The 22,888-nt window shown below is 48.2% G+C and overlaps 1 protein-coding gene across 1 annotated transcript in view; it reads right to left on the bottom strand.

Annotated features, from left to right (window-relative positions):
* SND1 (staphylococcal nuclease and tudor domain containing 1) overlaps nt 1–22,888 on the bottom strand; it is a 977,252-nt gene that overhangs the window by 937,277 nt on the left and 17,087 nt on the right. Inside the window, exons 4-5 of the mRNA XM_068275928.1 lie at nt 22,433–22,511; nt 7,513–7,673 (exon numbers count right to left, since the gene is read on the bottom strand). Of these exons, the coding sequence (XP_068132029.1) occupies nt 7,513–7,673; nt 22,433–22,511 (240 nt within the window). The remainder of the gene's footprint in view (nt 1–7,512; nt 7,674–22,432; nt 22,512–22,888) is intronic.

The raw sequence follows: 22,888 nt of genomic DNA, 5'->3' as shown, positions 1-22,888 counted from the left end.
GGCTACCTATTTTTGGTGAACCACTGCTGTCAGATTAAAGGGGAACTGAAGAGAGAGGTATATGGAGGCTGTCCTGTTTATTTCCTTTTAATCAATACCAGTTGCCTGGCAGCCCTGCTGGTCTATTTCTCTGCAGTAGTATCTGATTAAAACCAGAAACAAGCATGCAGCTTGTCTTGTCAGATCAGACTTATAAGTCTGAACCACTGAAACACCTGATCTGCTGCATGCTTGTTCAGGGGCTATGGCTAATAGTATTAGAGGCAGAGGATCAGCAGGGCTGCCAGGCAACTGGTATTGTCTAAAAGGAAATAAACATGACAGCCTCCATATACCTCTTTCTTCAGTTCCCCTTTAAGTGTATTTTGGGGAAATGCTGCCAAATTATGTATGTTGGGGGGAATCGCTGCTGCCATTACATCTATTGTTAGGGAACCACTGCCATATTATCTGTATTTTGGAAGAACCTCTGCCAGATTTTTGGTGAACTGCTGTAAGATTACATGTATTTTGGGAGCGGGCAGGGGGGGAAACACTACGGCAGAGCTCAAACTTCCCCGTCAGACCTTTTACAGCACCACTAAAGTCATGTATATTTGGACCCACCCCTGATGACGCCCACATATTGTTGCGTGGCCACGCCCATTTTCCGGCACGCCGCAGGGGATTTTGTCAGTAAAAAAAAAATCTTTTGTCAGTAAATTTTTAGGTATTTGTCAGTATAAAATAACGTGAAAGGTTGGCAACACTGGCTGTGAGGTATTGGCAGGAGGGCTGCGAAAGTCTGCATTTTTTCCCTAACTCCAGGTACCCAAAAATTGCTCAGACAACTCCCTACAAATTTAAACTGTAATAAAAAAGGATACCAGAGCGCAAAATGTTTGGAGAAAGGGAGGAGAGCAGGCATATACTACCACCTGTCCTAATGACCACCGCACTCCCCTGTAGATCACCTTAAAAGCCCCACGGTCGGCCGGGTTGAGCTTACCGTGCAGGCCGGGCTGCACGCATCCACCAGCGCGCTCGTGGCCGGGGGCGCACTGCACATGCATATGATATCACCATGACATGTGCAGTGACGTCATATGCATGCACCGTGTGCTACCGGCCACGTGCGTGCGCTGTGGGGCACACGCAGCCCAGCACCTGCATAGTAAGCCTGATCCGGCCAACTGGAAGATGATCCCGGGGGGGGGGGGTTTGGTGAGCTACGAGGAGCATCAGTACAAGTGGTAGTATACACCTGCTTCCCCGTTTATCCAAACATTTTGAGCTCTATCCTTTAACCACTTCACCACTGAGGGGTTTTACCCCGAGCACCAGAGCAATTTTCACCTTTCAGCGCTCCTTCCATTTATTCGTCTATAACTTTATCATTACTTATCGCAATGAAATGAACTATATCTTGTTTTTTCCGCCACCAATTAGGCTTTCTTTAGGTGGGACATTATGCCAAGAATTATTTTTTTCTAAATGTGTTTTAATGGGAAAATAGGAAAAATGTGGGGAAAAAATATTTTTCAGTTTTCGGCCATTATAGTTTTTAAATAATGCATGCTACTGTAATTAAAACCCATGAAACGTATTTGCCCTTTTGTCCCGGTTATAAAACCATTTAAATTATGTCCCTATCACAATGTTTGGCGCCAATATTTTATTTGGAAATAAAGGTGCATTTTTTTCATTTTTGCGTCCATCCCTAATTACAAGCCCATAGTTTATAAAGTAACAGTGTTATACCCTGTTGACATAAATATTTAAAAAGTTCAGTCCCTAAGGTAACTATTTTTTTAATTGTAAATTTTTTAATTTTTTTTTTAATTACAAAAAAAAAAAATTGGGGAGTGTGGGAGGTAATGAGTTAATTTTATGTGTAAAAGTCATTTATTTGTATGTGAAAAATGTGTAGGGTGTAGTTTACTATTTGGCCACAAGATGGCCACAGTAACTTTTTGTTTTAATGCGACCTCCAAGCTTCCTTCCGGAAGCTTGGAGGAAGTATAAGGAGGCTGGACACGTGAGTTTTTTCTCACAATGATCGCGCTGCCCATAGGAGAGCAGCTGATCATTGCGGGGCTTAGATCAAAGAACGGGAATGGATTTTCCCGTTCATTGATCTCTGGGCGAGCGGGCGGCGGCGTGTTTACTAGCGGCGGGCGGCGTGTTTACGAGCGGGAGCGCGGGCAGCGTCGGGAACGCGGAAAGTACGTGTTTCTCCGTCCCTGGTTGTTAAAGGATGGAAAAAGGGGCGGAGAAATACGTACGCGCGGGGGTAAAGTGGTTAAAATAAACAGGGCACACACACACACACACACACTTTTTAAAATCTGATGTAGTCTAACTGAGACTATAGAGTCACAGTATCAGATGCGTACACAGGAAGCTTTTATATATAATAAAGAACATCTCTAATGCAAGAATAAAGCCTGTCCGGGTGTTCCACACCTACATAGGAGCCCTACCTTGTTATATTAAACAAAATGTAATTATCAGAGATGGTTATTTTCTCGAGGGAAGTTAGGAAAAAGTTGGGTCTACTGGGTCATCCCTCCACAGAAAAGCCATTTTTATCCAAACTGGGTACGGTGGGCGGAGCTGGGGTTGATACCTGCAGGGGGTACTAAATGAGCATTCCGATATTTCCAGTGATATAAAAGCCAAATATGGTATTCCAGACTCATGCCTTTTACTATATTTAGGTATCAAGTTATTTCACCCATGTTGTGGGAAGGAGAAGTAGGTTCACCACAAACTGGGTATTTGATCTTCTAAATAACCCTCAAGAGTAGTATTCCCGTTCTTGGCTATATGCAGGTATTAAGGAGTCTGAACGTCAGAAGGAGGCACACTATCCATTTGAGGAAATGTGACATTTGAGGAAGCGGTGCAAAATAGTTGAATGGACGTAAGAAAAAAAAAAAAAAGTGTGGAGTTAGGGCTGGAGAGAAAGGTTTCTTAAAAATGACATACAGGGCTTACATCCCAATAAAGGGTCCCTATATCCATAAAGAGGCGACTAGAGTGGAAGAACCACCACTTTGCCCAAAATGCAATGGTAGTAGCCCTGACCTGAATCTACTGTGGTTGTGCCTAGTGATAAAGAAAGTTTGGGGGAAAAGCACTGGGTGAAATTAAGTTGCAGGACATGAACCTGAAATAGAACTGATGTGTATATTTCATGCTGCGGATCATCAGGACCACTAAAATACCCCATCTGTCAATTTGAGCAACTGTTTCTACTGGCCACCCAGAAAGCAATTATGAAGCATTGGATAATTCCAGATCCTCCGCTTCAATCTAGGAGTTAGTTGACCATTTATTACAAATGGAGAAATTGAATTAAGAGAAAAGAAAATAAGGCCCAAACCGCAAAATTCTTTAAACCGAGAAAGTATACTCTAATGATTAAATCACAGATTTGATGAGGCCTTTTGAGAATAAGGTACATAGCAAATCAGATAGCGGGCACGTTGAGCAGACTGGAGATGCAATAAATCAGAAAATGTCGGGTGGGGGTGGGGTTGGGTAGGAGGGGAGTTAAGACCAAGGGAGGGGAGGAGTTTTCACTTTGTTTTATGGTAAATCTTGAATCTGCACCTTTACTCTACCAGGTACTGCTATTGGCCATCCCATTTTCAATGGGTGAAATGAATACCTAGAAAAGGCTTGGGCAAACTTTACGCAACTCATTTCTTAAAGCGGAACTGTAAACTATTAAGAAAAAAAAAAAATTCACTTACCCGGGGCTTCTGCCAGCCCTCTGCAGCTGACCTGGTCCAATGCAGCCACTCACCGATGCTCTGTTCACACGCCGTGGCTCACTTTCACTCCGCTCAGTTAGAGTGTACTGCCTCCTTGTTCACGCTCCCGTAGCCGGACGCGTGCTGCGCAGGCGCAGTATAGATTTTCTTGTGCTGCGTCTGTGCAGGGTGCTCCTGGCTAAAGGAACGCGTACTAGGATACGCGTGGCCAGTGCGCAACGGAGGTAGACTTACAAGTGACAAAAGTGAGCAGTGGTGGGGTAACGGAGGATAAGTACAAGACTGCGAGGGCACAGGTCGGCTGCAGGGGGCTGGCAGAAGCCTCAGGTAAATGAAACTTTTATACAGTTTACAGTTCCGCTTTAAAATTCCAACCGCCCTGCATGGCAACAGGGTGTCACATGATGCGGTACATCGGTGAACAAGTTGAGAAATCCCCCAGTGCCCACTCCCAACTTTGCAGGGAGGGGGATGGAAGGTGGGGAATCCATCTGCCTGTCGGCAGGCCAGAGTAGCGGCGCACACAGGCCTAGAAGGATTCTACCTGGGATATGCATGTTCTTTTCCTCAAAACTTGCTGGCGAGGCTTTTTTTTTTGTTTTTTTGGTAATGTAATCTTTTATCACTGCTGGTTATAAGAAAGTTAAGGCATACTCAAACATGTATCTTAACATGTAAGCTGTACTGTTTTCATCTTCTATGAGTAATGTATAGTTGTGTCACTAGTAAGGATGGTCAATAACATACAAATAATTCTGTCTATGCACATTTTGTATACAAATGTACTTCCTTTGCTCATTAAGTCAATTTAATGTTTAATTTGGCGCTCCCCACAGAGCTACTGTGAATCCACAGTCATCCTACACGTTCCAAAAGCTATTCTAATGTGTTCTGGCTAACTGCAGCACTTTCTACTAACACAGTCTCTGTAATAAATCAACTTATCTCTCTCTTGTCAGACTTGTCAGGCCTGTGTCTGGAAGGCTGCCAAGTTCTTCAGTGTTGTGGTTCTGCTATGAACTCCCCTTTATGCACACTGCCTGTGTGCTATTTAGGATTAGAGCAGCTTCTCTCTTCTCGCTCTTATCTTTTACAAGCTGGATAAATCGTCCTCTGAGCTGGCTGGGCTTTCACATACTGAGGAATTACAAACAAGGGCAAAGCTGTTTGCAGGAAGAAAAGAGCAGCCTGAAACTTCAGTGCATGGGGGAAAAACACACAAATGATCTCTTGAGATTCAAAAGGAAGGCTGTATACAGCCTGCTTGTGTATGGATGTATTTTCTATGTGTGGACATACTGTACATCAACCTACTTCCTGTTTTGGTGGCCATTTTGTTTGTTTACAAACAAACTTTTAAAAACTGTTTTTAACCACTTTTAATGCGGCGAGGAGCGGCGAAATTGTTACAGAGGGTAATAGGAGATGTCCCCTAACGCACTGGTATGTTTACTTTTGAGCGATTTTAACAATACAGATTCTCTTTAAGATTGCCTAGGACTCCAACGATGTTCTAGGTTCCAGCACCCTCTACAAGTACTCTAAGGGCCCTTTTCCACAGGCAGCTGAACAGAGTGCTCAGTGAGCCGTTGCCAAGCAGCAAGCCAGGGCTGGTTCACACTGCAAGATCCTTTGAAGTGCTAGCCATTTGAAACTCTTGCTAATGCAAAATCACATCACTCAAGGGAAAACATACACGATGCATTACATTAGCACGAGCTTTTTAAAAATAAATAAATAAAAAAAAAAATAAAAAAAAAAAAAATCACAAAGTGCTTAAAAAGCACTTGCCGTTTGAACCAGCCCTTACCAAGCAGAATCAAGCAGTTACCAATGCATGCTTGTTCTAAGTGCATGGAAATAGTGGCCCATTATATTTGGGTTCAAGCACCCCTTAAAATACCAGAGCCATTTCTCATCTCTTTAGGAATCTAAACAGGGAAACGTTTACTGCATTTCTCTAAACTTTGTAAATACAAGCTAATCCTTTTATGTCAACTCTGAAAACCATTGTATAACCTGCTATTCAACCTAGGTTACAATATGTTCTGGAACAGCAATGACTTCCGTCTAATTTGCAGAAATGAAACTTTCAATTCCAATAGCTTGGAGTAACAGGTCAGATGTTAGAGATCTGAGAGATCTGATGAAGGCGTAAGCATGTTGAAACAAGTCATGACACTGCAGGCACTGTGAAACAGGACCCCGAACCACCACCCTACCCCAAATGTCTAACAATATCTGGACACTAGCTACTATCCACAGCTAGGGAACTCAGAGGGAGAAGTGAGAGAGAGATTCCTGAATACCCTAATGTTGGGTGATATACAGGCAGTCCTCGGTTAACAAAAGATGGGGACTGTAGATTCGTTCTTAACCTGAATCTGTATTTAAGTCGGAACATTGTGCCAGCTCTGTCCCCTGTACCTCCAGTGTCCCCCTGTGTCACCTCTGCCCTTTATACCTGTTTATACAAGTTTAAAAACCATTTTTTTCTTTGATTTTATTTAAAATCGATTAAAAACTACAAGTCCAATTAGAAAAAAAATTTTGGGCTTGTTCCCATGGAAACTGAGAATCCATGTCGTTCGCATCGGCAGGTAGTTCGTAAGTCAGGGACTACCTGTACGCTGCTTACATCTTGTAATTGCAACTTTTTATCCTTTTAACTTGTTAATAAAATGTTAATGAATGCATCATTGAGCACTTTTAAAGAGGTAAATAAAAAAAAAAAAAAGCTAATTTGTAAATTAACCACTTAAGCCCAACTGGACGAGATTTCTCGTCCAGTTGGGCTGCGCGCGCGCCCGCGGCCCCCCCCCCCCCCCCCGTGTGCGCCCCCGCTGCTGGCCGCTAGCCCACCGATCAGTGAAAGGGATTATAAATCCCTTTCGCTGATCGGACCCCCCCGGAGAAAAGACGACAGCGTCTCTTCAGACGCTGCGGCTTTTCTGAGCTCTGGTTTCCTTCTGCCTGGGAGCGAGATCGATCGCTCCCAGGACTTTTTGATTCTGGCTATCTTGTGGCCAAATAGCAAATTACACCTAAAAAAAAAAAGTTAAGAATAAACCTATAAATATATTTAAAAAAAACCTGTTTACCTCCCACACCAAAAAATACCCACATACAAGTTTAAATTAAAAAAAAAAAAAAAAAAAATTACAATAAAAAAAAAAAAAAAACCCAAATAGTTACCTAAGGGTCTGAACTTTTTAAATATTCATGTCAAAGGAGTATATCAATATGATTTAATAAATTATGGGCTTCTAAACAGTGATGGACGCAAAACGGAAAAAATGCACCTTTATTTCCAAATAAAATATTGTCGCCATACATTGTGATAGGGACATAATTTTAACGGTGAAATACCCGGGGCATATGGGCAAATACGTGAGTTTTAATTATGGAGGCATGTATTTTAAAACTATAATGGCTGAAAACTGAGAAATAATGAATTTTTTCTTATTCTTCCTGTTAAAATGCATTTACAGTAAAGTAGCTCTTAGCAAAATATACCACCCACAGAAAGCCTAATTGGTGGCGGAAAAAACAAGATATAGATCAATTAATTGTGATTAGTAGTGATAAAGTTATTGGCAAATGAATGGGGGGGGTGAAAGTTGCTCGGATGTAAAAAAATTTCAACCCTTCGGGCTTAAGTGGTTAATGTATGAGTTAGAAGAATTACTAAGATAAAGTTGAAGTCACTGCTGATTTCACTAAAGAACGAGGAGGTTTTGATCCATCTCACCATTAACAGGCTTCTGATGCATGGAGTCCACAAAATGTCTTGGGTTTTCAATTGTGTATTTGAGGTCTCGAATGGTTTGAGAGCCAGTCCCATCACTCCAAAGGCCTTTCTTTGCAGCTCTTGCTTGTTCTTCCAGTTCCACTAACCTGCTTTGCTCAGGACTGCAAAAAAAAAAAAACACAAAAAAAAAAACACTTACAATATTAATTTATAAAATTTAGCAGGTATTAGTCCATTATAAAAAAAATCTTTCCTCTCCCTGATTTATAATATACTTTTATTAAGACAGCAACATACAATCACAAGTGTTTTATAAATCATGACTATTACCTTTCTGTGCAACCATGAAAAACACAGCCAGACAACATAAAAAGTGTGAACTAAACCCAAAATAGCCATGCAGTGATAGTCACCCCTGGCCAGGAGTAGGCAAAACCTCTATCAGAGGAGAGGCGAGAAGAGACTTACCCCCCTAAAGCCATGAGTCTCTTATAAGACAAAGCTCCAAAAAAAGTATAGAGACCTTTGCAGTGTTGAGCAAGTGTCTGATTAGGGATCAGTAATGGCCTCAATTCACGGAGCATTATCAAACGTTTATCAAACACTTTATCAAACGTTTGATAATTTACCTCATGGGTAAAATCTCATTTTGAAATCACTAAGGTGTTATATATTTGTTGAATGTTTTATCGGTAAAACATTCGATAAATATATAACACCTTAGTGAATTTAAAATGAGATTTTACCCATGAGGTAAATTATCAAACGTTTGATAAAGTGTTTGATAAACGTTTGATAATGCTCCGTGAATTGAGGCCATTGTCTTAATGACATAAGTGAGATATGCAAGAGAAAGGTTTCAGGAGTAAGGCCTCTTTTTCCACAGACAGTTGAACGGTGTGCTCAGCAAGCAGTGAGCAGGTACCAGGCAGCATATACAGTCATTTAAAAGGTTCCATGGTCAGAATCAATATCAAGGGGGAAAGAGGGCATCCTTGCCTGGTACCATTTTTCAATGAAAAAAAAAAAAACTTAGAGAACACCATTTGTGCAGTGGGATGGATATATAAAAGTAAAACCCAGGATCTTAGTTCCCAGGCCTAGATGACAAGAGACAGGCTGCAAATATAGCCACGCCACCATCAAACGTCTTCTCTGTCAGTGAAGGATAATTACCTACCCACAGCACCAAGAAAGCCAGGACTGAATATAGAGTTTTGACTAGATTATGTAGTACGGATGGTCAAATTTCAAGATGTGGGATTATGCCAATTTTGTATGCAAATTTATGCAGCTTGAAAAATGGACCAACCGAACTTTACTGCAGCAGGATTTGATTCATGTTCAAGTTGCATAAATTTGCATACAAAATTTGCATAATGTTGCATCAAAGCAAAAATTCTCATCTCAGCCATCCCCATTATCCTGTGCCTCACCACCAGGGAAAAATTTAGATTGATCCCAGTGTCTTAAAGAGAACCCGAGGTGGGTTTGAAGAATATTATCTGCATACAGAGGCTGGATCTGCCTATACAGCCCAGCCTCTGTTGCTATCCCAAACCCCCCTAAGGTCCCCCTGCACTCTGCAATCAATCATAAATCACAGCCACGCTGCTGACAAACAGCTTGTCAGAGCTGGCTGTGTTTATCTCTATAGTGTCAGTCTGCTGCTCTTCCCGCCTTCTGCAGAACTCCAGTCCCCGCCTGCATCCCTTCCCTCCCTGCTGATAGGAGGGAAGGGACAGGGGCAGGGACCGGAGCTATGCAGGAGGCGGGGGAGCAGCTGAGACTGACACTACAGATGTAAACACTGCCTCACAGCATGGCTGTGATTTATGAGGGATTGCAGAGTGCAGGGGGACCTTAGGGGGGTTTGGGATAGCAACAGAGGCTGGGCTGTATAGGCAGATCCAGCCTCTGTATGCAGATAACATTCTTCAAACCCACCTCGGGTTCTCTTTAATCAGAAATTATATTCCATTAGCCTATTGATCAACACCTTTGTGAACAGTTTAAAGGGATACTGTAAGGGGGTCGGGGGAAAATGAGTTGAACTTACCCCGGGCTTCTAATGGTCCCCCGCAGATATCCTGTGCCCACGCAGCCACTCACCGATGCTCCGGCCCCGCCTCAGGTTCACTTCTGGAATTTGACTTTAAAGTCTGAGAACTACTGCATCTGCGTTGCCGTGTCCTCGCTTCTCCTGATGTCACCAGGAGCGCATGGCAGGCACAGACCATACTGGGCCTGCGCAGTACGCTCCTGGTGACATCAGCGGGCGCCAGGACACGGCAACGCAGGCGCAGTGGTTTTCAGACTTTAAAGTCTGAAATTCCAGAAGTGAACCAGAGGCGGGGCCGGAGCATCGGCGAGTGGCTGCGTGGGCACAGGGTGTCTGTGGGGGACCATTAGAAGTCCCGGGTAACTTCAACTCATTTCCCCTGACCCCACTACAGTGTCCCTTAAAAGGTCAAGATTTTGCAAAGATATTGGTCGGTAATTTACAATTCTGAGGGTCCTTGTCTTCTTTGTGAATACGGCTATGTGTGCCTCTAGAGGTGCGTACACACGCATTACTACAGAGGACAGGTCCTTCCCACCCTCCCGCTGGGTGGTCGTTCTCCGGACAGTAGTGCGCATGTAGTCTGTCTGCAGACTGATGAGGCTGTTTCTGAATGATCCGCTCGGCGGAAGTACAGTGAAGGTGGAGCCCAGAGCAGAGAAGACAGCAGAGACTGGGGGACTCGCGCCGGCCGGATCAGGTAATGTAGGCGGAGGGGGGCGGGGGCGGCTTCACAGATGAATAGATTTCATCAGGGCTGTGGAGTCGGTCCAAAAATCCACCGACTCGACTCAGTTTAGGATTCCACCGACTCAGACTCCTCTAATTTGCATATTACAATTTTGTTGATTAAAAGTATGTAACATGAAATTCGTCTCTTAACTGCCAACGCTTAGGAATTTTACAAGACAACTGAAGTGAGAAGGATATATAGACTACTATATTTATTCCCTTTAGACTAAAACTAGTCCTTGGTAAGAGTACTTGTAAAAAGTACAACCGGAACAAAGAACATCTATCAAGTGTGGGTGCATGTAAGAATGATGTGCAGGTACTCTGCAGGGGAATGAGGAGATTGTAAACAGACAACACCTCTGTGTTCAATGTGCACAGCATTCTCAGTGGATTCCCTGCAGCTCTGTGTGGAGTGCATATGTATAGTACTACTGTGTAACAAAGTAAACCTGAGACAGATGAAATTAAAGTTTTATACATACCTGGGGCTTCCTCCAGCCGCCTTCAGGATAATCAGTCCCTCGTTGTCCTCCTCCACCACCTGGATCTTCTGCTATGAGTCCAGGTACTTGAACCAGTCGGGTGTAGTGCGCATGAACACACTCCGCCGTGAGCGTACTACACCTGTGCAGCACTATTGCGCAGGTGCAGAATGTTCCTGGCTGTGGGAGCGGGGTGCAGCCGGACAGCGCTGACTAGCTGAATTACCAGGACTCATAGCAGAAGATCCGGTGATGGAGGACAGTGAGGGACTGATTAGCCTGAAGGGGGCTGGAGGAAGCCCCAGGTATGTATAAAACTTTACTTTTCATCCGTCTGTTACCCTTTAATTTGTAGTCACCAAACCAAATTTTAATAACATATCAAATTATTTTATTTCATCAGCAAAGGGAGTGCATACATTTGCATAAATCAGCATCAATGCAGAATTATTTCCATCTTGTTGACCATCTCTATTAGTCACATAGCTACACATCAGGCTTTATTCTTACAGCATAGATGTTATTTAGTATATATATAAGAGATTCCTGTGTACACATCATATATACAGTCACAATCAGATATGTATATCTGACCTTAAAAATACGGGGACTGCTTTATTGAAGCAGCACAAGTAACTAATTTTGATTGGTTTATTTCATTTTTGTGGACTAAGCACAGCTATTACTGTATATATACTGTATATATACATTATTTTTAATGACTATTATCTGAGAAATAGAACATTTTATCATATTTTCTATTTTAATTACAGTTACAAATTCATTAGGAGTCGGAGCATTTTTTCCCGACTCCAGGCACCCAAAATTGCCCGACTGCATGACTCCGACTCCACGACTCCACAGCCCTGGATTTCATGCTGAAATCGATTCACAATCTGTTTGCAGTAAAGGCGGCCATCTGATCCCTCTCTGATCAGATTAGATCAGATAGGGATCTATCTGTTGATCTGATGGCAAATCGACCAGTGTATGGCCACCTTCACTGTGAAAACTTATCTCTACACCTTAATAAGGCAAGCGTCTTTAATGAATGCACACTGAAAATACCATTGATGTGTGGTGATAAGTTTTCTCTTGCCTTATCTCCAGCATAATTTTAGTGAATTGATACCAAGGTCTCTTAACTCTGCAAAACAGCATCTTTTGCAAAAAGTTCCCTAGCAGACTGTAAAGGTGTCCATACATCAGGCGACTTTGGCAGCCAATCGACCAAGTCGATTTATCAAATTGGTTGGAGGAAAGAAAAAAAAAATTTGGTGCCGCCAAGTAAAGGCCCGGTCGACAACGCGACAGATTTCACCCGAAATTGGTCAAGCTTGTCGATCGCGCTTAGTGCAAAATGACAGACTAAAGTTGGAAGAAAAAAAAAAACTGAGTTAGAATAGAGGGGTATGACCTGAATGAATACAAATGGCTTATAAAAATACAAGAACAAAACTCCAAAACAAAAAAAAAAAAAAAACTTTAATATTTGCAAAATTCACTATTTATTATTTATGACATAAAAACCCACAACGGCAAATCCTCCCCACCAGCTTGTCTGTTCCTGAGCCCCGAACCTCTTACTCCCATAATACCATAGGTACTGAAAAAGCTTCTTATATCATGTGCACACGAAGAAAAAAAAAAAGGGGGAGGTTATCAATGTCCCAATACGATCCTAGAAAATCGTGCAATCATGCAAAGGGTATAATGAAACTTTGCTCACTAAGCTCACGTAGTGATGCAGGTGTAAGACAGTTCAAATGATCACACTGGGACTTTGCTGTAAACACCAGGTACTCTTGATAACTTGCGATAATTTCACTTTGATCACCGCCCCGAGGCGTGCTCAGCAGTATCAAGATAACCAGACAGGAAGTCTTCTTAGCACTGGTGCAGTTTGTGACCAAGCTTTTACTCCATATCACAATATGCATAACAGCCAGCACATCAAGGCAAGCATTATTCAACACAACGTGTAAAGAGTTCAGCACATTAAGCAAGCAAGCAAGCCAGGTTAGAGGTGAATTCAACACTGACAGTTCAGCAATGCAACAAGTGGTAGCCAGATAGTTGTGTGACAGATCGGCAAGGTAGCAGATTTATTGTTTGGCATAGAGATCAACTGGCATTTGTGTTGCCCAGTGGGCTCTTATTGTCTCCCTTTGATGTAGGTCCTGGTTCCTGGACAGCAAGAGGCTGAGCGAGTGGTAGCAATGGAGATGGGTCCCAGATCCCAAGTCAGAGTGTGCTGGAGAGCAGAGGAAGCACAGTCATGGCGACAAGACTAAAGTTGGTTGATCGGAAGTGTGACAAAACCCCTGCCGTTGCCAAAGTGACCCACTATGTGTGCGTTATACGTTACCTGTCCTGTGTCAGCCGCCGCACGGTGTCCGTAGCCTTCGGGCGGCCTCAGTACACGCCACTGGTGCATAGCGCCTAACGTTGACACAGCGTCTGACATATGCCATGCACCAGTGGTGTGTACGGAGAGCCGGCCGGAAGTTACACACCATGCGGAGGCTGACACAGGACAGCTAATTTATAACGCACACACCGGGTGGAGCAAGTTTATACATTAGGGGGGCAGCGGCGGACACTGCAGGCTCAGCTGATTCTCTTAAAATTTCATCGGACGGTTATTGGCCTGCAGTATACAGGCAGCTTTGACAAAAACAAATTTATCTCTAATCAGATTTGATTAGAGATAATGTGTCTCTTTGTCGACTCTGTTCATTATCTTCTGATGTACGGGCTCCTTAGTGGGAGTGAATCAAGTCACTTAACTTTGTCTAACTGTGCTTGAAATAAAGCTACAGTTTGAGCTGAGAACCCATCTTAATAAAATCACCTCTAATTGAGGCCTTGTGCTCCTCCCAGATCATAGGTCCTGTGTCCGGATTGTTATTAATCTCAAAGAGGTAAAAGCAGCAAAAATGGCAGCAATTTGAGCTTAAGAGGAGAGCAAGTCAAAATTCAGTTTCCAGTTCAAGCCTTCTCTCTCAATAAGTGGCTTAGAATAGTCATACTAACTGGCGCATGACCAGAAATAGCGGCGAGCTCTAGGTCAATTGAGCTCAGCTTTAAAGAGGAACTCCAGTTTAAATAATGTAATAAAAAACAATGCTTCAGTTTTACAATAATTATGTATAAATAATTTAGTCAGTGTTTTCCCATTGTAAAATCTTTTAAATCCCTTATTTACATTTTGACATTACATGGTGACATTTTTACTGTTGGCAGGTGATGTAGCTGCTGCAGCTTTTTTAGCAGTTGGAAACAGCTGTAAACCGCTTTTTCCCTACAATGCAACAAGGTTCACAGACAGGAAACTGCCAGGAGTACCACGGGCCTCAGAGTTTGTGGGAGGGGTTTCACCACAATATCAGCCACACAGATGGTCTGTTAGTGAAAAGGAATAGATTTCTCATGTAAAAGGGGGTATCAGCTACTGATTGGGATAAAGTTCAATTCTTGGTCGGAGTTTCTGTTTAGGAGGTCTCTCCGCATCAGCCCAACTAAATCTATTATGCTAGATTTGTGGTGCAGAGGGGAATAAAAAGGTTGGTATGTGACATACGATTGATATTTATTGTACACTACACTAAGCAATCGTAAAACTAAAATGTAACCACGAAAAATATTTATGTGCAAGTCATTAATAAATGTTACTTAGGTTTTGTTAATTTAATTTTAAAGTTTCTGACTTAAAGTGGATCCAAGATGAACTTTTATTCATTACATAATTGTGTCGCTTCCATATACAGTGGTTTATAGCAGGGCTGTGGAGTCGGTACAAAAATCTTCCGACTCCTCAGTTTCTGAAACCACGACTCCGACGTGCGTGCTTGCTTGTGTGGGGTGTGCGCGTGCTTGGGTGGGGTGCGTATTTGTGTGGGGCGTGTTTGTGTGGGGTGTGCACGTGTGGTGTGTGTGGGGTGTGCACGTGTGGTGTGTGTGGGGTGCGTGCTTGCGTCGGGTGCGTGCGGTGTGTGCGTGCGCGCGTGTGTGTGTGGGGGGTGCGCACGTGTGGTGTGTGTGTGGGGGGTGCGCACGTGTGGTGTGTGTGTGGGGGGTGCGCACGTGTGGTGTGTGTGTGGGGGGTGCGCACGTGTGGTGTGTGTGTGGGGGGTGCGCACGTGTGGTGTGTGTGTGGGGGGTGCGCACGTGTGGTGTGTGTGTGGGGGGGTGCGCACGTGTGGTGTGTGTGTGGGGGGTGCGCACGTGTGGTGTGTGTGTGGGGGGTGCGCACGTGTGGTGTGTGTGTGGGGGGTGCGCACGTGTGGTGTGTGTGTGGGGGGTGCGCACGTGTGGTGTGTGTGTGTGGGGGGTGCGCACGTGTGGTGTGTGTGTGTGGGGGGTGCGCACGTGTGGTGTGTGTGGGGGGTGCGCACGTGTGGTGTGTGTGGGGGGTGCGCACGTGTGGTGTGTGTGTGGGGTGCGCACGTGTGGTGTGTGTGTGTGGGGTGCGCACGTGTGGTGTGTGTGTGTGGGGTGCGCACGTGTGGTGTGTGTGTGTGGGGTGCGCACGTGTGGTGTGTGTGTGTGGGGTGCGCACGTGTGGTGTGTGTGTGTGGGGTGCGCACGTGTGGTGTGTGTGTGTGGGGTGCGCACGTGTGGTGTGTGTGTGTGGGGTGCGCACGTGTGGTGTGTGTGTGGGGTGCGCACGTGTGGTGTGTGTGTGTGGGGTGCGCACGTGTGGTGTGTGTGTGTGTGTGGTGCGCACGTGTGGTGTGTGTGTGTGGGGTGCGCACGTGTGGTGTGTGTGTGTGTGGGGTGCGCACGTGTGGTGTGTGTGTGTGTGGGGTGCGCACGTGTGGTGTGTGGGGTGCGCACGTGTGGTGTGTGTGTGTGGGGTGCGCACGTGTGGTGTGTGTGTGTGGGGTGCGCACGTGTGGTGTGTGTGTGTGGGGTGCGCACGTGTGGTGTGTGTGTGTGGGGTGCGCACGTGTGGTGTGTGTGTGTGGGGTGCGCACGTGTGGTGTGTGTGTGTGTGGGGTGCGCACGTGTGGTGTGTGTGTGTGTGGGGTGCGCACGTGTGGTGTGTGTGTGTGTGGGGTGCGCACGTGTGGTGTGTGTGTGTGTGGGGTGCGCACGTGTGGTGTGTGTGTGTGTGGGGTGCGCACGTGTGGTGTGTGTGTGTGTGTGGGGTGCGCACGTGTGGTGTGCGCGTGTGGGGTGCGCACGTGTGGTGTGTGTGGGGTGTGCACGCGTCGGGTGCGTGCGGTGTGCTGTGCGTGTGTGCTTATGCGGTGCGTGTGTGCGGTGCGCTTGTGCTTGTGGGGTGCGCACGTGTGGTGTGTGTGTGGGGTGCGCACGTGTGGTGTGTGTGTGGGGTGCGCACGTGTGGTGTGTGTGTGGGGTGCGCACGTGTGGTGTGTGTGTGGGGTGCGCACGTGTGGTGTGTGTGTGTGGGGTGTGTGTGTGTGGGGTGCGCGTGTGGGGTGCGCGTGTGGGGTGTGTGTGTGTGGGGTGCGCGTGTGGGGTGCGCGTGTGGGGTGCGCACGTGTGGGGTGCGCGTGTGGGGGGCGCACGTGTGGGGGGCGCACGTGTGGGGTGCGCGTGTGGGGGGCGCACGTGTGGGGGGCGCGTGTGGGGGGCGCACGTGTGGGGGGCGCGTGTGGGGGGCGTGTGTGGGGGGCGTGTGTGGGGGGCGCACGTGTGGGGTGCGCGTGTGGGGGGCGCACGTGTGGGGCGCGCGTGTGGGGGGCGCACGTGTGGGGCGCGCGTGTGGGGGGCGCACGTGTGGGGCGCGCGTGTGGGGGGCGCACGTGTGGGGTGCGCGTGTGGGGGGCGCACGTGTGGGGTGCGTGGGGGGCGCACGTGTGGGGTGCGTGGGGGGCGCACGTGTGGTGTGTGTGTGGGGGGCGCACGTGTGGTGTGTGTGTGTGGGGGGCGCACGTGTGGTGTGTGTGTGGGGGGGGCGCACGTGTGGTGTGTGTGGGGGGGGCGCACGTGTGGTGTGTGTGTGGGGGCGCACGTGTGGTGTGTGTGGGGGGGGGCGCACGTGTGGTGTGTGTGTGTGGGGGGCGCACGTGTGGTGTGTGTGTGGGGGGCGCACGTGTGGTGTGTGTGTGGGGTGCGCACGTGTGGTGTGTGTGTGTGGGGTGCGCACGTGTGGTGTGTGTGTGTGGGGTGCGCACGTGTGGTGTGTGTGTGTGGGGTGCGCACGTGTGGTGTGTGTGTGTGTGGGGTGCGCACGTGTGGTGTGTGTGGGGTGTGCACGTGTGGTGTGTGTGGGGTGTGTGCTTGCGTCGGGTGCGTGCGGTGTGCTGTGCGCGCGTGCGGCGTGCTGTGCGCTTGTGCTGTGCGTGTGCGCTGTGTGCGTGTGCTTGTGCTTGTGCGTGCGTGCGCTTGTGTGTGCTTGTGTGCGCGTGTGTGTGTGCTTGTGCGCGTGTGCGCGTGTGTGTGTGCTTGTGTGTGCGTGCTTGTGCTGTGCTGTGTGCGCGTGTGTGCGTGTGCTTGTGTGCTTGTGCGCGTGCTTGTGTGTGTGCTTGTGCGCGTGTGCTTGTGCGCGTGTGCTTGTGCGCGTGTGTGTGCTTGTGCGCGTGTGCTTGTGCGCGTGTGCTTGTGCGTGTGCGCTTGTGTGTGCTTGTGTGCGCGCGCTTGTGCGTGTGCTTGTGCTGTGCGTGTGCTGTGTGTGCTTGTGCTGTGCGTGTGTGCGTGCTTGTGCTGTGTGTGCTTGTGTGTGCTTGTGCGCGTGTGTGTGCTTGTGTGTGCGTGCTTGTGCTGTGCTGTGCGTGTGTGCTTGTGTGTGCGCGCTTGTGCTGTGTGTGCGTGCTGTGCGTGTGTGCTTGTGCTGTGCTGTGCGTGTGCGTTTGTGTGCTTGTGCGTTTGTGTGCTTGTGCTGTGCGTGTGCGTTTGTGTGCTTGTGCGTTTGTGTGCGTGTGCGTTTGTGTGCGTGTGCGTTTGTGTGCGTGTGCGTTTGTGTGCTTGTGCTGTGCGTTTGTGTGCTTGTGCTGTGCGTGTGCGTTTGTGTGCTTGTGCTGTGCGTGTGTGCTTGTGCGTGTGCGTGTTTGTGTGCTTGTGTGCTTGTGCTGTGTGTGTGTGTGTGTGCGTGTGCTTGTGCGTGTGCGTGTGCTTGTGCTGTGTGCGTGTGCTTGTGTGCTTGTGCTGTGCGCGCTTGTGCTGTGCGCGCTTGTGCTGTGCGCGCTTGTGCTGTGCGCGCTTGTGCTGTGCGCGCTTGTGCTGTGCGCGCTTGTGCTGTGCGCGCTTGTGCTGTGCGCGCTTGTGCTGTGCGCGCTTGTGCTGTGCGCGCTTGTGCTGTGCGCGCTTGTGCTGTGCGCGCTTGTGCTGTGCGCGCTTGTGCTGTGTGCGCTTGTGCTGTGTGCGCTTGTGCTGTGTGCGTGTGCTTGCGTGTGCGCGCTTGCGTGCGCGTGTGGAGCGCGCGCGCTGTGTGGAGCGCGCGCGCTGTGTGGAGCGCGCGCTGTGTGGAGCGCGCGCGCTGTGTGGAGCACGCTGTGTGCGTGTGTGCGTGTGGTGTGTGCGCGCGGTGTGTGCGCTTGTGTGTGGTGGGTGTGGGTGCGTGGTTGTGCGTGCGTGCTTGTGAGTGCTTGTGCGTGGGGGTGCGTGCTTGTGTGTGTGGGGGTGCGTGCTTGTGTGTGTGGGGGTGCGTGCTTGTGTGTGTGGGGGTGCGTGCTTGTGTGTGGGGGGGTGCGTGCTTGTGTGTGTGTGGGGGGGTGCGTGCTTGTGTGTGGGGGGGTGCGTGCTTGTGTGTGGGGGGGGTGGGTGCGTGTGGGGGGTGTGTGCGTGTGTGTGTGTGTGTGGGGGGTGCGTGCGTGGGGGGTGCGTGTGTGTGTGTGTGGGGGGGGCGTGTGTGCGTGGGGGGTGCGTGCGTGGGGGGTGCGTGTGTGGGGGGGGTGCGTGCGTGTGGGGGGTGCGTGCGTGTGTGTGTGTGTGTGTGTGTGTGTGGGGGGGGGGGGTGCGTGCGTGCGTGTGTGGGGGGGGGGTGCGTGCGTGCGTGTGTGGGGGGGGTGCGTGCGTGCGTGCGTGGGGGGGGTGCGTGTGTGTGTGGGGTGCGTGCGGTGCGTGTGTGTGGGGGGTGCGTGCGTGGGTGCGTGGGTGGGGGGGCGCGTGCGTGTGTGTGTGGGGGGGCGCGTGCGTGTGTGTGGGTGCGTGCGTGCGTGCGTGTGTGGGGGCTGCGTGCGTGCGTGTGGGGGGTGCGTGCGTGTGTGTGGGGCGTGCGTGCGTGTGTGTGGGGGGTGCGTGCGTGTGTGTGTGGGGGGTGCGTGCGTGCGTGTGGGGGGTGCGTGCGTGCGTGTGGGGGGTGCGTGCGTGCGTGTGGGGGGTGCGTGCGTGCGTGCGTGTGTGTGGGGGGTGCGTGCGTGCGTGGGTGCGTGCGTGTGGGGGGTGCGTGCGTGGGTGCGTGCGTGTGGGGGGTGCGTGCGTGTGGGGGATGCGTGCGTGTGGGTGGGGGGTGCGTGTGGGTGGGGGGGGCGCGTGCGTGTGGGGGGGCGCGTGTGTGTGTGGGGGGGCGCGTGTGTGTGTGGGGGGGCGCGTGTGTGTGTGGGGGGGCGCGTGCGTGTGTGTGTGTGGGGGGGCGCGTGCGTGTGTGTGTGTGGGGGGGCGCGTGCGTGTGTGTGTGGGGGGGCGCGTGCGTGTGTGTGTGGGGGGGGGCGCGTGCGTGTGGTGCGTGCGGGCGCGTGCGTGTGGTGCGTGCGTGTGTGGGGGCGCGTGCGTGTGGGGCGTGCGTGTGTGGGGGGTGCGTGTGTGGGGGGTGCGTGTGTGGGGGGTGCGTGTGTGGGGGGTGCGTGTGTGGGGGGTGCGTGTGTGGGGGGTGCGTGTGTGGGGGGTGCGTGTGTGGTGCGTGTGGGGGTGCGCGGTGCGTGTGGGGGTGCGCGGTGCGTGCGCGGTGTGTGCGCGGTGTGTTAGAAGAAAAAAGCCTCAGGGGGCCACATTCGGCCCGCGAGCCTTAGTTTGAGGACCATTGCAATAAACTAAACAAGCCTCGCCCACAGGTTCTCTAAAACGCCAAGGCACTCAGACCCATGTAGCAAGGGCTTATGGGAGCTCAGTCTGAGCAGGAGGTTACTAGACAGATTTCAGAGGCAGAGAGAGGGGGGAGTGAATTTTTCACAGGGTGAGGGCTGGAGATGCAGTTGCAGATTACCTGTGCAATGATGACAAACATAACATGGCCGCTCATCGTATAACAGCAATAAAATCATCATGAACTGTTGAAGCTGTACACTGCCAGATTTGCTGTGTTAACTATGTAAACGTTAGATAAGATATATAGACAAGTTACTTGTTAGTTTTTCATCTCAAGTCCGCTTTAAAAGGAGTTCTTTTGCGAATGTGTAAAAGTGGTTTATACATAAGCTATTAAACATAATTCTAAAATGGTTTAAAAGTTTGTGTTTTTTTAAATGGATGGTTTCATCAATACAACATGTAATGTAAACCATGACTGATGACAGACTGGGAGGCTAATCCATTTGTGTGTGGTGGTGGGTTTTTTTTTTTACTTTCATTTCACAACCATAACTCCTGGCTACCTAGTTTTCAGTGGTATAATCCACTGCCATCAGGAATCGCCGTTATAGCTGTAATGGCTGAGCTCTGCTGACCTCCTCAATGTGTGTTTACATTGTTGCTAAGCAACCAGAGGGCAGGAGCAGGGAGTTTGTACAAAGTCATAAGCTGCTGGGAGAATCAGACAGAATGAGTCCCATCTACACCATATGATTCTTTGTCAGTTTCGATTCAATTCAATTTGATTCTTCAATTCAATCTGACATGTCAGATTCATGATTCGATTCAATTTGAATTGAATCATGAATTGGACATGTCAGATTGAATCAAATCAATTTATGATGTTCCCACCCCGGCCATCCATGAACCTCCCAGATGTGTATGTCACTGTTAACCACACTACCATTCACCCTACCTCTCAACCCCGCTGTCTGGGTGTCACTCTGGACTCCGCACTCTCCTTCACTCCCCACATCCAAAACCTCAGAGTCCTGCAACTTACACCTTCGTAACATCTGTAAGATTTGCCCTTTCCTGACCTCTGCCACCACCAAACTCCTCATCCATGCCCTCATAATTTGCCGCCTTGACTACTGCAATGCCCTTCTGTCTGGTCTTTCTATGACCCGAACAGCCCCACTGCAGTCCATCATGAATGCAGCAGCCAGAATTATTCACTGCTCCCATCGCTCCACCATGGCAGATCCCCTCCTTGAATCCCTCCACTGGCTTCCTATCCAGTCCAGAATCAGATTCAAGATGCTGTGTCTGACCTACAAATCTGTCCACAAAACCTGTCCAACCTACATTTCCGATCTTACTCAGAGGTACACACCAAGCCGCTCAATCCGCTCTTTCAATGAACTTAGTCTAACAGCCCCCCACATCACCCAGTCCCATGCACGCCTCCAGGACTTCTCAAGAGCTGCTCCAACACTATGGAACTCCCTACCTCCACCCATTAGGGCAGCCCCCTCCTTCAGCATCTTCAAGAAGGCCCTCAAAACTCACCTTTTTACTCTGCCCTACCACCCCTTACAAGTGCTCTAAACCCACAGCTTAACTCTGGTCCCCTACCTTTTGTGTCCTTACCTCTCCCTCTAGATTGTAAGCCTTCGGGCAGGGTCCTCTTTTTGAGTCCTACCTGATCATGCACCTCCATGCTATGCATCTGAGTGAGTGAACCTAACTTGCCTTATCTCCATGCTCCCCTCCAGTGACTAAGCATTACCGTTTACCCATACTGTGCTGCATGATCTGGTCTTTATATTCAGGTATTGTCATTTTGCTGCATGTCACCCCTAAATATTGTCTGTAACCAAACCTAATGTCCAGCGCTGCGCAATATGTTGGCACTTTATAAAGACAATAAATAAATGATTCAAATCAAATTGAATCGAAACTGACAAAGGATCATATGGTGTAGATGGGACTGATTCGGTCCGCTTCTCCCAGCGGCTTATGACTCTTTGTACAAACTACTCCCTGCTCCTGCAGTCTGGTTGCTTAGCAACCATGTAAACATATTGAGGAGCTTAGCAGAGCTCAGCCATAACTATAACGGCTGCAATTCCAGCTGGCAGTGGATTATACCACTGAAAACTTGGTAGGCAGTAGTTATGGTTGTGAAAAGAAAGTAAAAAAAAATTTAAAAAACAAATAAATATTTACACCGTTTAATAGTTTGTGCATAAACCACTTTATTTTTTCCTAATTCGCGCAAGAACTCCTTAGCTGCATGCTTGTTTCAGGTGTGTGATTCAAGAAACTCCTGCAGCCAAAGTGAACAAGCAGGACTGCCAGGGAACCGGTATTACTTTATAAAAAAAAAAAAACGAAACAAACATTGCATCTACCATTTATCTCTCAGTTCAGGTAAACTTTAAATCCAGTAGAGGTTTGCAGAATGACTTTGGTTCTCAAGGTGTTTTTGGAGAATCTTACTAAAATTATGGATCTGCATGGGGAAAGTACAAGGACCTAAGGAGCAGCACTCCAATGTACATTACTTTTTATACAGTGAACAATGTTCAGATAAAATCAAGGATGTAGTGGGTCACGTGCATCAGATGAGGGCATCTCTAAAAGCTTTAAGTTAGTAAAACAAGGTCATATAAATACTTTAATATTGGGGGGAAGGGGTAGAGATTTAAATCTAACTTACGTTGTGGCTCGGATTCCTTCACGACGACATGCCAAACCTTCAGCAACAAGGGACTCTGCTATATTCTCCCCTGATGTATCTGAAATCAGAATGTCCAGGTGTAATCAGTGATAAGCAAACACCTTCCTACACTATTTTAGGATTTTAAGAACTATGGACTTCCCTACAACTTGCATTTTTTTGGTACTTAACATTGTGGAAGATTTAGAAGCAGACAAAACTGGCAGCTTCCACTTCACACTTCTTTACTGCAATCCAAGCAACTCAAGAATTATGAACATTTTTATTTTTGGGAAAAGGTCTTTGCCTCAGCAGTGGCTGGCTTGTGCAATGGCTAAAGTGGGATTGTCAGCCATAAAAATAATATACCATTTAAACATTGCACTGTGTTTATAATGCTGCCAGGAATCTCACCCTGTGTTGCAAGCGCTCCAATCTATTCACAAAGGTCTCTGC

The sequence above is a fragment of the Hyperolius riggenbachi genome, chromosome 3 (assembly GCF_040937935.1).
Source record: "Hyperolius riggenbachi isolate aHypRig1 chromosome 3, aHypRig1.pri, whole genome shotgun sequence".
Classification (NCBI taxonomy): Eukaryota; Metazoa; Chordata; class Amphibia; order Anura; family Hyperoliidae; genus Hyperolius; species Hyperolius riggenbachi.
The sequence above is the reverse complement of the archived record's forward strand: the minus strand, read 5'-3'. Positions and strand labels throughout refer to the sequence as shown.